Source organism: Bidens hawaiensis, unplaced genomic scaffold (genome assembly GCF_021521415.1).
Source record: "Bidens hawaiensis isolate Kalapana, Puna unplaced genomic scaffold, B.hawaiensis_p1.1 tig00097426_1, whole genome shotgun sequence".
Classification (NCBI taxonomy): Eukaryota; Viridiplantae; Streptophyta; class Magnoliopsida; order Asterales; family Asteraceae; genus Bidens; species Bidens hawaiensis.
Genome location: NW_027504603.1, coordinates 2,373 through 17,515, shown reverse-complemented (window position 1 = coordinate 17,515; position 15,143 = coordinate 2,373). Strand labels below are relative to the sequence as shown.

The following is a 15,143-nucleotide window of genomic DNA, read 5'->3' as shown; positions in this document are numbered from 1 at the left end:
TGTTAATTGGTTGGAAATGAAGGTGTGTGTTTTATATTGTGTTAATGCGTGTGGATTTTGTGTGTGTGGTGAACGTTGGAAGGGCAAACTTGTCAATTTCAAAACAAGTGGAAAAGTCAAAATTGGGAGGAAATGAAATAGGTGTCAAGGTCAAAGGAAACACTCTAGAAAGTGAAGTTGTTTTGTTCATGTTTATCTGTTCCTCACACATGCAAACATTAAACCCGGTCCAAGGATCTAGACTTTTACAAATATTGAACCCGGTCCAAGAATCTTGAATTGTTTAATTTAATTATATAATAAGGACAGAATTAATAATTAAAGCAGTATAGAAGGAATGCTTTTGTGTATCAACCAGATCTTTCTTTCAATAAACAAACAAGAGCAAATAGCATATAATCTCAACAGCTTTAATTAAATAAATGGTATAAATTTATTTTTTTTAACGGTGCTTGAAACCACCCTCAATACCTGAGTGAATTTTCCGAAGACGGGATGTTAACCATTTATATTTATTTTGACGCTTCAGACCTGACTTATACAGAAACACTATCAAAAAAGAAAACCTACCATTATGGGGTCCATTATGTCAGATTTCAAAACTAAAATCATAAAATTCAAAGTCTTAACCATCAACTTCATTCCATTGGACTAGAATAGAACTACATAAGTTTAATAATTATGTTGACACAATTGTAAAGAGTTTTATTATACGGAGTATTTAATAAAACTATAAAAATAAATAATTAGCCGGCCCCGAGCTTTGTTTGATTCTTAACGGTCAAGTGTCAAAAGTCAAAACACTCTTCCTTCGGCCAACCAAAAAGTATACCAAAAGTAGAGTATAGAACACCACATTTGTGCTGGCTTTCATTTGGAAGATCTTGTCATTCTATCACTTATCTTTGTCTGATTATTTAAAACCAAAAGTTATATTGATGTTCCTTATTTTTAGTGGATTCTTAAAATAGCATGACCAACTACCCTCCACCCATTTATTTGTTATTTTTTAAATCTGACATTATTTCTTTAATACTATTAAGAGTTAATCACACACGGTCTATTTATTTAAACCGTTTGTTGTTGACGAGGTTGTTGTCATGAGCAGTTTAAAGCCCTAAACACTTGGCCATGTGAATTAAAGGCAGCACCAAATGGCAAGGGCGCAAGGCATTACCCCCTTTACACTCCACATGCGGAATCTGTTTATGACATGATTAGATCTTATTAGCAAGGTTGCAAAAGTCACTAGCCGGACCTTAGACGGCCGACTGGGGAGTTGGGTGTACTCGGAGTACTCGGGGAGTACTCGAAGAGTACTCGGACATGGTAAATATAAAGAAAATTAGTTTTTGGATATTATATATATGTCGAATATCATAAATTTACTAATATCTGTAACAAAATAGGTAAAGATCAATACAAAAAAAGAGAAATACATTTTTAAATAGTAAATTATTCTAAAAATTGTTTGTCATTAAGTAAAAAATGATATTTATTCTTTACTATTAAAGATATACGAGCTATGTTTTATTTTCTTAAGCCAAAATCGGCCCAAGTTTACAGACTAGATGCGATTCTGACTAAGGTTGACCATCTTTAATCAATTCTTAGTAATTAGGCGGAATTAAAGCAACTCACCTCGACGATATACCTTGTAGCGAGTACTCGTGATGTACTCGGTCTTGAAAACCTATTTTTACAACATTGCTTATTAGTAAAAAGTCCAATGTGTAATTTCATATTTTTTTTAAATAAGTAAGATTAATAGGCTAGATTTTATCATTTCTTCTTTTTACATGAAACATAAAGTCGTATTATAAACATGAGAATAAAGAAATAAACAAGTAGTATACATATTCAATACTAGAGCTAATCGTGTACATAATTAACACGATAGGACCAGCTTTTGTCAACCCCACACAAAAAAGAGGTGTGGTCCACCACCCTTTTCACCAATTACATGCCTTACACATTTATTTTATTTTTTATTTATATATTCAGGGTTGTTTTGGATTGCTTATTTATATTAACTTATAACTTATTAATTATTTAAAAAGAAAAGTTAATAAGTTACATTTTTGTAACTTATTAAAAGGTTGTAAGGAGTTTTCATAAGGAATCCCACACCCCTTCATTAAACCATAACAACGATAATGTGCTAGTTAAAAGGTGGGCTAGTAAAGCTCCACTGTCTCACGGCCGGCCCAAGCCTATGGCAGGGTAGTCGACCGCCATAGGCCCAACCACCCGGTAGGCCCGAAAATTTTTTAATTTTTTTTTTATATTTTATAAAAAAAAAATTTGTTTATGCCCATTTATAAATTGCTTGTAGCCCAATTATTTGTAGCCCAATGCCCCCAATTATTTGTAGGCCATAACCCATTTGAAGATGTAGGAGATGGAAGTCTGAAGGTTTAAAAAAAATATAACGCCATCTTCCAATTCCATACTTCAATTAGGCAATTGCCGTACGACGTACCACAAAAAGGCAGCCACAAACCACCGCCGTGACCTTCGACGCGCTGACCACTAGTCCACCACCCGACCACCGCCGCAGCCGGCTCCGCTGGCTCCAGCCCTGCTCCGTCAGTCAGTCCGTCCAGCGCCCAACATGGGTTAGTTCTAACTTCTTGTTTAGTTGTTTATTATTTTATTTGTTTACTTGGTTTAGTTTTATACTTTTATTATAAAAGTTAGTGTCTTAGTGAGTTAGGGAGTAAGGAGTTAATCAGTTAGTTTAGTAACAATTTTATTTATTCCGTTGTTGAATTGTTGTTTTATCAGTTTATTTTTATTGAATTAACAATTTTATTATTTTAACAGTTAGTGTTACTTTGTTTTTATTTATTGAATTAACCCATATATATTATTTTTTAGGAAAATGCCTCCTAAATACAAATACAAATACATATCCGGTACTGAAAAACGCAAAAAGAGGAACGTGACGAAGAAATAAGAAAGCATAGATTACCAAGAATTGATCGAGAGTTTTGCTTCAAAAAATGCAAGGCAAGCATTGCGTTTTTTTAGGTATGTAAATTAGATTATTTTGCTACAATATTTATATTTTGTGTATTGAAATTAATATTATCATTGTATTATTTGCTTTTTGATTTGAGTTATCGAGTTTATATTTAAGTCTTAAGGCCCAAACTTAAACTCACCTTCGGCCCAAAAATTTTTTGTGTTTCTCGGAGCCGAGCCTGCACTGTCTATGTGGAGCGGCATTGGCGTGACATTTTCACTAGCCTCTGCCAATTAGCCCATAGCCCACAACACACAACCTTGTATCACCTTTTTTCACCTTGAACCATAAATTCCGTCACGAATTCATCAAAACCACTCTTTCGAAACAGTTAAATAGGTTGCGATTTAACTTATAAAGGGGAACAAAATTTGAAGATGAAATCCAAAAGTCAGCCAAAATTGAAGATGTAAGACGTATTTGAAGGGAGCCAAAGCTCACAGCTCATAGAGAAGTTGAAGGGAAAGGACAACTGAATAAGCAATTAAAGGTGCAACGTTCGACAGGGTATTGAAGTGTAACCGAAGGAGGAAAGGAAGGTCGCCGGCGGTGGGAGCATCCTGGGAGGTGTTAAATTACCCTTTTGTCCATTCAATATGCTATATAAGTGAAAAAATAGTAGATAATTAAAACCATCACCTTGGCCCTTTTTCCATTCGGTATCCGGTAGGAAGATGAACCCATCTGACGATGGAAGTGTAGGTTCCCTTGACGGATCGCACGAGATATCTCGATCAACTCAGGTGCGGAATCCCTGCGTAGATCGTTACGAGTATAGAACACGAATCACACGAACACACGAAACAAACACACGTTATATAATAACTCAAACACGTGATACGATATCACTATTACAGACTCTCGTCCTCACGTTACAATGAACTTGATAAACTACTGAAACGAACAACTAACTGGGACTCTACACCAAGCCGTAAGCTAGGTATATAAATACACGACAACTTCGCCTGGCATGTTCAGGCGAAGTTGTCCATAACTTCGCTTGACTAACAAGTTCGCCTGTTAAGCGAACTTGTCAGTAACTTCGCTTAAACATACAAAACATAATTAAACATTACAGACTCGATTACAGACACTAGACTATGAACTACTGACATTATGCACCAACAGACTCCCCTTTGGCAGTAGCTTCATATCTTGATCTTTAAGCACTTGTCTTGTAATCTTCAACCTTGTATCTTCACGCATGCACTCCTTCTCTAACACAAACTGACACAACTCTTTGATACTTCCTCGCTTCGTCCTTCCAAGCAGGAATATAAAAGATTTTCTTCTCATTGAGCACATGCAGATCAGCTTGCGATAAGTTTACCAAATGCATCGGATCGTAAACTCTTAGGAGCTCTTGTTCATCCTCGTCTTCCATCACTGCCTCTGCTGTCTCACAATCCACAAACCACCACTTTAGGTCTTTAAGCACATCCTTGGGCATAAGCTTCATCGGTACTTCTTTCAAACACCGGATCGGTTTATACTTCATGACCATCCAAGGTTTTCCATCAGTTCTCAAACCTCTATCCTTGTCTTCAACAAGTTTTCTCTTCTGCGGTTTCAACAGCTCAAACTTCTTCTCTTTTATACTCTCTCTCCATACAATTTTCCCAATAACTCTAGCCATATTATCGTCACTCCGATTGATTAACCCCAATCTGGTTAAGTCTTTCACTTCACATTCCGGCAGTGTATTCAACGACCTTAACATTCTTTTAAAATACTGAACGCCGTCATACTGTTTAATCACAAAGAGCTTCAACTGCTCATCATAGATCCAGCAAATAATCCCTTTCTTCGCTTCAGCATAGCCTTTAATATTGTAACTCTTCTTAAACATTGTAGGGACCGCCGGTTTCTTCGTTTTGACGAACCACTGAGCATAGCCTTCCTTCCACCTAGGCTGCTCTTCCCATTCAGTCTCATCGATTACTGTCTCATTACCCATATCTGCTTTCTCCACACCTGGAATGTCATGCTCCACATTCTCTTCTTCTATTTCACCTTCTTCAACATCTTCTTCAATCACAATCTGAGCACCAATCTTTTCAATCTCTTCGACTGGCAATACATCATCATCAAACAACACATCATCACTAAACATATCATCATCTAATTCTTTCAAAGCATCAATCACATCATCTCCCATTTCTTCATCATCAACCATCACCACTTCATCACCACCAGAACTGCCAGCCGCACCTGCAGACTCCCCCTGAGCTGTGGAAGTCCCAAAAGCTTGAGTAGTTCTTGGCAACTCACCACCTGCACCTTTCGATGCATTGGGATCATCGTCTCTATCATTTCTCTTCTTTGTCCTTAACTCGTCGCCTTCAAAGCTAACATGGGAGAATTATAAATGCTATGAAGGAGTTCTTGGCATCTCAGGGGGAGACCGGCTGTAAAGGCAAACTTGAGAAGGTAGGCGAAGTTGTGGATAACTTCGCTTAACCTTATATCTTCGCCGAAACCCTACGTATCCTGACGGCAACTTCGCCTGATGAACACGGACGTTTTTGCAGATCTGAAATCTGGATTTTACGAGTTTTTGATGGTGCAAAGGCTTGAATACGATGGTAGGAGGTAAGATTGACTCAAAAACACAGAAAACACGTCCCGCGAATAGTCGAAACGGAACGATTTCTATACCCGCGTGAATATCCCGAACCACACAATCGAGCAAAAGCTCTGATACCAATTGTAGGTTCCCTTGACGGATCGCACAAGATATCTCGATCAACTCAGGTGCGGAATCCCTGCGTAGATCGTTACGAGTATAGAACACGAATCACACGAACACACGAAACGAACACACGTTATATAATAACTCAAACACGTGATACGATATCACTATTACAGACTCTCGTCCTCACGTTACAATGAACTTGATAAACTACTGAAACGAACAACTAACTGGGACTCTACACCAAGCCGTAAGCTAGGTATATAAATACACGACAACTTCGCCTGGCATGTTCAGGCGAAGTTGTCCATAACTTCGCTTGACTAACAAGTTCGCCCGTTAAGCGAACTTGTCAGTAACTTCGCTTAAACATACAAAACATAATTAAACATTACAGACTCGATTACAGACACTAGACTATGAACTACTGACATTATGCACCAACAGGAAGACGGGTTGATAACCCTGCTCAACTAACGGGTCAAACCAGATTGGGTCAAAACAGATTATTTATAAAACCTGGTTCGGGTCAGTTATCATGCTTGCTAACCAACTTAACTAAAATTTATCAAAACAGATTCACCCAGTATATCAGTTTTATGTTGGCACAGCTACCAGTAGTGACGGCAATGGTGGGCAGGGCAGTGGTGGTGGCTGTAAACGGAGGTGTTCGTATGGTGCCATATCAATGCGGTTAGGGAACATATCAATGAAACAAAGAAACATGTAAAACAAAGACTAATTATTAATTAAATAAAAAACCTATATGAATATTTAGAACAAAGTGTAAAAGAGTATTTATCTGCAATTAACTACTACACTTATATGCTAGCACTGCCCAAAATACAAACCCACATTAACCTAGCCAACATAATGCCAGAACGGGTCCGCAGCTGTACCAAACAGGAACCCAGAAACGCATTCTATGGTCTCAACTTTGTAGAGATATAGATAGATAGATAGCCTACCGGACACAAGGACAATTTAAGAAAATTCTTCAACCTGGCGGTATATCAAGTTAGTTATTGATATGGTGTACTTTTGGTGGAACCTTTGACGTTATGATACGTAACTGGTTAGCTATCTCAGTGAAGCTTGGTCTCTCTGATGGCTCTGCTGTCCAGCATCTCTCCATTAAAGACCTCCATTCGGGGTCACAGCCTTCAGGGACCGGAGGTCTAAGCGTGTTACTTACAATCCCACCTGCAAAATTTTATACAAATCGAGTATTGGCGGGGACATGTGAGTTTTCACAGACGGGTTCTCAGTTACCAAAAAGAAGCAAAGTTATATATGTGTTGTGTAAATTACCGATTATAGCCCCGTAATGTAAGTCAGCATATGGTTCATCTCCAGTAAGAAGTTCCCACATGACAATGCCGAATGAGAATACATCAACCTGAAACAAGAGACGCAGAAGGTAAAGTATATATATATACTTTGTTGTAGCGTTCAAGGTAATTACGAAATTGCCACCGTGCATTTTTCTTTTTTCCCCTTGCTTTGTACAATTCGCACCATAAAAGTGATTTGTACCTGATCCCCCCAAAATGAACTAGAGTAATAATAATTAAACTGCTTGTAAATTGTAGCGTGATTATTATTGTTCTACTTCATTGTGTTGTAGAGTAATTAACTATTATTACTCTACTCGTATTTTGTTGTAGCTTTCTATACTTCGCAACGTAAAGGCATAAATGTTATTTGTAGTTGATATTTCACACACACACACACGTATATAGAAAGAGAGAGATTTTGAGTAACCTTCTCGGAAACGAGGCTGCTGCTGCCATTTAAAAGCTCGAGTGCCATCCATGGAAGTGTTCCACGCACGCCACCCGAGATTAGTGTTTGACGTTTGACTTTTGATAACCCCAAATCTCCAACCTGATAATACAATAACAAGACGTGCGATTTAAATTGTTATCAAAAAGAGATTTATTTCAAAGACCAATGTAATGGAGTTCAACCAACCTTGCATATTGGACGGTGTGGATCACGCAGATTAACAAGCAAATTGTCACTTTTCAGATCAAAATGTACGATGTTTTTCCCATGAAGATATTCCATCCCAAAAGCAACATCCATGGCAATTAACAGGCGTTTGCGCTTATCCAGATTCCTAATCACAATCATCTAAATATCAATATTCAGCGTTGATTAATAAAACTTAACAAGATGAAGATCAATATGTTACCTTTCATTCTTTTGCAAAGCGGTTCTTAAAGATCCATTAACCATATACTCTGTAACAGTAGCAACCGACCCACCTGGACCATCAAGTACAACTCCATAAAAAGCTACAACATTTGGATGATGAAGATCCGCAAGCTTTATTGCTTCATTCCAGAAATCCTCCCTCTGTATTTCAACAAACGTGTATGACAAAAAGAACAAAATAAAAAAAAGATTTAAACTGAAAAAATGGATACAAACCATGCGTTCTTGTTCTGAAGCTTTCCCGGCAAAACATCGGTCGTTGATTCTTTTAATTGCCACATCAGATCCTCTCCACTTTCCATGATAAACAGTTCCAAATGTACCTGAACCCAGTTCACGAAGCTCTTCAAGATCACTGTTTTTGATTATCTAAAAGTAAAAGAGTGAACAATTTATTAGCTGTTAAGAGTTATAAAGATGGAAACTATATAAAGTTTAACTCTTTACCTGCAGCGAACCGAGTCCGTCTGAAACTGGAAACCCAAGATTCGTCTTTTCTGGAATCTTTGTTTTCAGATCCTGTATGAACAAAACTTAATTATGTATGAAGAATCTTTATTGAAAATTAGATTATTATTAAAATATTAGAGTTTACACGTAAAATTTGTATAAAATAATAGGTGGAGTCGAAAATTTGCACGTATCACCGCGTCTTTCATGTTGTTGACTCAAATCACGATAATAACATATAATAAAAACGGAGATACAACGAGATGTTAAAAAAAACACTTGTCCACGAATCACCGTGATTTTAGAATATAATGATTAAAAAGTTTGAAAAAGAAGTGTTTCAAGCCAAGCCAAAAGCGTGCTAGTATTACCCATAGGCTTGAAAACAAAGCGAACAAACACGCAAAGTTAACTTTAACTGAACAAACAAACGAACACGAACAACTAACCAAACAGGGTTTTCTTGTCTGTGTCCGTTCGTTAAGAAATGAACATCTATGTGTTTGTTTATGTGTGTTCCTTAACATTATAAATGAACGGTTCACGAGCATAAACGAACAAACATAATTGATCATAGATGAAGGAACATAACTAAAGCTAAAACCAAGTAAAAGTAAATGTGAACAGCAATTTGATGGGCCTAAAAAGTGATTAAACTAGACTGAATTGTAATGGGCCTAAAAATTTAAATGAATATATATATACAAACGTAAAGTAACGAACATAAAGGAATGCAAACAAACGAACCCATTTTGACCCATTACCTCAACTTCAACCCCTGACTGCATATTTGCATTATTATTATTCTGAAATTCACCACTCAGGTTAGCTTCCGGGCTATGTTTATTCAACTCGGATGTTGATGAAGAAAAAACCGAAGCGGCAACACCTTCAGCAACGGCTTGCAGTTCTTGTTTGATCAACTCCTCTGCTGAACCTGCAAACATAATAAGTAAAATGGTCCATACAGGGTAAAGATTAACTTAAAACATGTAAAGAAGATGGTTGTAGTGAAAGTAATGTTTATTACTTGAAGGTGTATCTAATACATAAGCCACTACACCTATATATACACAACTAAACCCTAGCTAACAGCCCATAAAAGGCCCATGGGCTCTATCTAACCAAATGGGCTAAAACCCTAACTAAATACAATTAACACTCCTCCTCAAGTTGGAGCATAGATGTTAATCATGCCCAACTTGTTACAAATAAAATCTATCTGAGCTTTCCGGAGCGGTTTAGTTAGAATGTCTGCTAGCTGAAAATTTGTCTTCACATGAACTGGTTGAATGGAAGGAGGATCAATTTGTGTGCCTACTACCCGATCTCTGATAAGGTGGCAGTCGACCTCAATATGTTTTGTCCTCTCATGAAATACTTGATTCTTGGCTATGTGAATAGCTGACTGATTATCACAGTATAGCCTCATCAAGTCATTAGAAACAACCCCGAGCTCTCTGAGAAGACGACGAACCCATGTCATCTCTGATGTTACATCTGCCATGGCTCTATATTCTGATTCGGCACTCGACCGGGAGACCGTGTGTTGCTTCTTACTCTTCCATGATACAAGGTTTCCCCCAACAAACACACAATATCCGGTGGTAGATCGTCGAGAAATTGGACAACCTGCCCAATCTGCATCTGAGAACCCTGATATTCGACCATCTCCTTCTTCCGTGAAGGCACCTACACGACAATGACCCTGATCAGAGTATAATATGCCCAAGCCAGGTGAGGTCTTAAGATATCTTAAGACACGAAGGGCAGCATCCCAGTGACCGGTGTATGGTGTAGCCATAAATTGGCTCAGAACACTGACAGTAAAGGAGATATCCGGTCGTGTGACGGTTAAATAATTAAGTTTACCAACCAGCCGTCTGTATCGCTCAGGATCTTTCATTGGATCTCCTTCCTTTGGGAGGAGTTTCTTTGTAGGAAGCATTGGTGTATCAACAGGTTTACAACCCAGTAAGCCACATTCAGTTAACATATCAAGAACATACTTTCGTTGGGAGAGAAGTATTCCTTGTGGAGAGCGGGATACTTCTATGCCAAGGAAATACCTCAGTCGACCTAAGTCGCTTACCTGAAACTGAGACTGAAGAAACTGCTTGAGTTCGGAAATCCCGACCTCGTCATCACCTGTGATTATAATGTCATCCACATAAACAACTACGATAATCCTCTTCCCTTTCTGGTGTCTAAAGAAGACAGAGTGATCGTAGGCACTCCGCGTCATCCCAAACTGTCCCATAACACTAGAGAATCGACCAAACCATGCTCTAGGAGACTGTTTAAGACCATATAGAGAACGACGTAGTCTACAAACTTTCGAGGCCTCCTCCTCAACGACGAACCCTGGGGGCTGCTCCATATATACCTCCTCCTCAAGAACACCATTAAGAAAGGCGTTCTTGACATCAAGCTGGTGGAGCGGCCAATGATTAATGGCAGCAAGAGCGATGCAAATACGGACAGATGGCATTTTAGCAACCGGAGAGAAAGTTTCATCGTAATCAATGCCATATGCCTGAGAATACCCTTTTGCAACCAACCGAGCCTTTAAGCGGTGTAGGGAGCCATCCGGGTGTAGTTTAACCGTAAACACCCAACGACAACCAACAATACGCTTCCCTTTAGGAAGTGTTTCAAGATCCCATGTATGATTGGACTTTAGAGCCCCGATTTCATCTTCCATAGCCTGTCTCCATCCTGGGTGAGCGAGAGCGCTCGTCACATTTTTGGGAATCGGGTAGGAATCAAGGGTAGTGGTGTACGCATGAGATTCAGGAGATAGGTGGGTGTAGGCAACATAGTCCTGAATTGGGTAACGAGTACATGTCCGGGGTTCCTTGCGAAAGGAAATAGGTATATCGGGAAGTGGGGCACCAGGAGGATCATAAACAGGTGTGTCAGAGGTTGGTGGATCGGGTAACGATGTAGTAGTGAGAGGTGTGGATTGCTCAGATGTAGGCGGAGTATCGGAGGGTATTTCGGGGTCGTGGCCAGGTTGTGAATCAAGAGTCGCTGATGTTTGACCCCTACCCCGCCTAGCATATGTGAAAAGCAGTGGCGGAGATTCTGTCGGTGGGTCAGAATCAGTAGAGATTGGATCGGTAAAAGGAATTGACACAGGAATGGTGGGGATGAAGGGAGATGTGGGTATATCGAGGTCGGGAAACGGGTCAGAAACAGGAGTGGAACACTCGGGAAAGTAAGGAGACTCGTGAAAAGTGACATCGGCACTGGTAAAGTATCGGTGAAGTGATGGGCTATAGCATCGATACCCTTTTTGAACCCGTGAGTAACCAAGAAAGACACAACGAATGGCTCGAGGATCAAGTTTGATGGTTTTTGGACTATGGTCATGAACATAGGCGATACAACCAAATACTTTAGGTGCGAGAGGAAATGGATCATCGTTGGGAAATAGTATAGAAAACGGTGTTTTACCATGAAGAACGGTTGAGGGCATGCGGTTAATCAGATATGTGGCAGTGAGAACGGCATCTCCCCAAAAACGATGAGGAACACGTGATTGGATCATGATTGTGCGAGCAACATCCAATATGTGACGATTTTTGCGTTCGGACACACCATTTTGTTGAGATGTATAAGCACACGATGATTCATGAATAATGCCGTTGGTTTTTAAGTATGAAGAAAAGTCGGTGGAAAAATATTCTTTAGCATTATCAGATCGTAAAGTTTTAATGGTGGTGTTAAATTGGTTTTGAACATAAGCATTAAATTCTCGAAATATGGAAAATACCTCACTACGAGATTTCAATAAATAAACCCAAGTAGTGCGAGAATAGTCATCAATAAAGGTAATAAAATATTCAAAACCCAACGTAGATTTGATAGGGCAAGGACCCCATACGTCAGAATGCAACAGTTCAAAACAAGAACTGACTCGATTGGGCACCCTAGGGGGATAGGGACGCCTGGTATGTTTACCAAGTTGACACGACTCACAATGAAAATTAAAAGACGAAAGTGGTAAATCTGGTCGCATTTGCCTCAGAACTGCTGTAGAGGGATGACCTAACCGACAGTGAGCCTCCCTGACAGCGGAATCACATAAGTTTGCTACAGGATGCGAAAACGGGGATATACGATAGAGACCTCCTGATTCAAAACCAGTACCAATTACCCGATTTGTTCCTAGTTCATGAAAAACGCAGTGAGTTGGGTAAAAGGTCACAGAACAGTTGTTTTGTTTGGTAATCTGACTCACTGAACAAAGACTGGTAGGAAATTTAGGAACAAATAGGATAGAAGACAGTTTTAGGTTTTCCGAGTTACTGATGGATCCTATGCCGAGAACGGGACATGAAGATCCATCGGCAAGACGTACTGGTGCATGGGAAACATTTTGAAGACTAGAAAAAATACCCCGATTCCCAGTCATGTGATGTGTGGCTCCAGAATCAATCACCCATGATAAGTCAAGGCTAGAAGGTTTACCTGAATGTGCCGAGCTGGTTTGAGGATGAGGCAACTGGGAGGTAAGAAACCGTTGAATAAGATCATGCTCCTCTTTAGTAAATGTATACATGTATGTATTTTCGCCCATAGTGATACACGAAACTGAAAATTGACTGTGAACAGTAACAAGTGCGGGTGGAGGGCAGGAACAGATTCCGGCGTAAACAGTTACTCGTCGTGAACAGTTAATCCCGGCAGCGAACAGTAATTCCGGCAGCGTACAGTAACTTTCCGGCAGCGAACAGTAATTCCGGCAGCGAACAGTAACTTTCCGGCAGTGAACAGAAATCCCGGCAGTGAACAGTGTTTTCCGGAGTGAACAGTGTTTTTCCGGCTTGAACAGTGTTTCCGGCGATGAACAGTACCGGTGAACAGTGATTTTCGCGATGAACAGTGCTCGTCAGTGAACAGTGGTTTTCCGGCAGTGAACAGTGTTTTCCGGCGTGAACAGTGTTTCCGGCAATGAATAGTACCGGTGAACAGTGCTCGCGTGAACAGTGCTCGGACAGAACAAGGCAGGAGCTTGTTTCAGATCTGAAGGCTGCTGGTGACGGCTGGTCAGACTCAGGTTCGGGTCAGATCGCGGCTAGGGTTTGGATCGAGAGCCGTAGCTCTGATACCATGTAAAGAAGATGGTTGTAGTGAAAGTAATGTTTATTACTTGAAGGTGTATCTAATACATAAGCCACTACACCTATATATACACAACTAAACCCTAGCTAACAGCCCATAAAAGGCCCATGGGCTCTATCTAACCAAATGGGCTAAAACCCTAACTAAATACAATTAACAAAACAAACCATACTAATCATTACAGACCGTGTTCTACACCGATATTCAAGTCCAAATTAGCAGTGGTCGGGTAAGGTCCATCATCAATCAATGTGTCTGCTGTAGGCGATTCTTCCTTCACACCACCACCGTCCTTTTTCGGTACAAGTTTGTTGGGCCGAGGTGGTGGGAACTGTGAGTCGTGCCTTAACATCCATGGATCTTGGTTGCTAAAAAGCGAGTTCGCACCGTCTTGACTTTCAACAACCGCACCGTTAAATGGGTTAAGTGGGTCCATTAACACGGTCTCCACTTCACTTTTTGGGTCAAACTGTAACGGGTACGCATTCCATTCAGTAGCAGGCGGGTTTCCTTCTGTTGCACGAGCTGAATCACCACCAGAAAATGCAGGGCCCGGGTCATTATTACCCAAATTGCCCATTCCACTGGGCCAGGGGAATCCATGCAACCATGGAACCTCAGATGTGACGTAATTCGGATCAACAACCATTTGGGATTTTTCAAGAATCACGTGTCTATTTTCCAAGATGTCATCTTGTGTGCGTAGTCGTAAATCTTCCATTCTAGCATCAATCTGTCTCATATTATCACATGTAGAACCTGATTCCACATTATCCTTTTTAGTAACAACTAGCGGGGCAGGATACTCCCGTGGAGACTGGCGAACCTGTGTGTCTGAAATCGGTGACGGAGCTCCAACAGGGTTCGAATCGCCGCTAACAATCTTATTATTAACCACCGGCTCCAGATTTGCTTGATACTGCAACGGGACAGCAGACTGTTGGACCCACACGCCATAAGGAGTTGACACCTGTGTACTAGGATCATTTGCAGGAACCCGGTTAGGCTGCATCATTCTTCGGGTGTCTTCAATTTTAAGACTCTGGTAAACCGGATTCACATCAGATACTGTTGATTTAGGACTTTCTTTAAGGTCCTGTGCCACGGTATCAGAATGTGCATGAGGCAACACTTTTTGGCACATTATACACCCATCAAACCTAGGCACTGGCTCCGGGTATATCACTTGTTGCATGGGTACCCGGGTTTCAGAAAAGGGCACTTGTTCCGGGCCCGGAATCTGACTCCAACCATAAGTTCCTGGAATTACATGAGAAGTTGTTTGAGTTTGAGTTTGCGGTTGAGGTTGATATGTAGAGTAGCTTGGATCACAAGGAATTTGAACGACCTCACGTTGCTGCACATACTGAGCTGGCGCTGGAGGTTGAGCTTGAACTGGAGCCGGAGCCGGGGCTGGGGCTGGAACTGGATTCGGATTGGAGTTAACATGTGAGGACGGAGCTATAAACTGATGCTGCGGGACTCCAATTCCAATGACATTATTATGGAGTTACGGTTGGGCATAGACCGGGCCGATGCTGCCCATAATCTGAGATTGGTACCCCATCTGTGTAGGTGGCGCTTGCATCTGTATGTACTCTGTACGGCTAAACGTCCCGTGGC

General features: G+C 40.4%; 1 protein-coding gene across 1 annotated transcript; it reads right to left on the bottom strand.

The window, feature by feature from the left end:
* Nucleotides 1-6,736: 6,736 nt before the first annotated feature.
* LOC143608099 (uncharacterized) lies at nucleotides 6,737-14,942 on the bottom strand. The gene is made up of 9 exons (XM_077083287.1): nucleotides 13,707-14,942; nucleotides 9,155-9,327; nucleotides 8,388-8,459; nucleotides 8,157-8,309; nucleotides 7,918-8,081; nucleotides 7,695-7,842; nucleotides 7,485-7,607; nucleotides 7,032-7,119; nucleotides 6,737-6,923 (listed from the first exon to the last, which is right to left on the bottom strand). The coding sequence occupies exons 1-9, from the start codon at nucleotides 14,713-14,715 to the stop codon at nucleotides 6,739-6,741; spliced, it is 2,115 nt and encodes a 704-aa protein (XP_076939402.1). The 5' UTR covers nucleotides 14,716-14,942; the 3' UTR covers nucleotides 6,737-6,738.
* Between the last annotated feature and the right edge of the window lie 201 nt (nucleotides 14,943-15,143).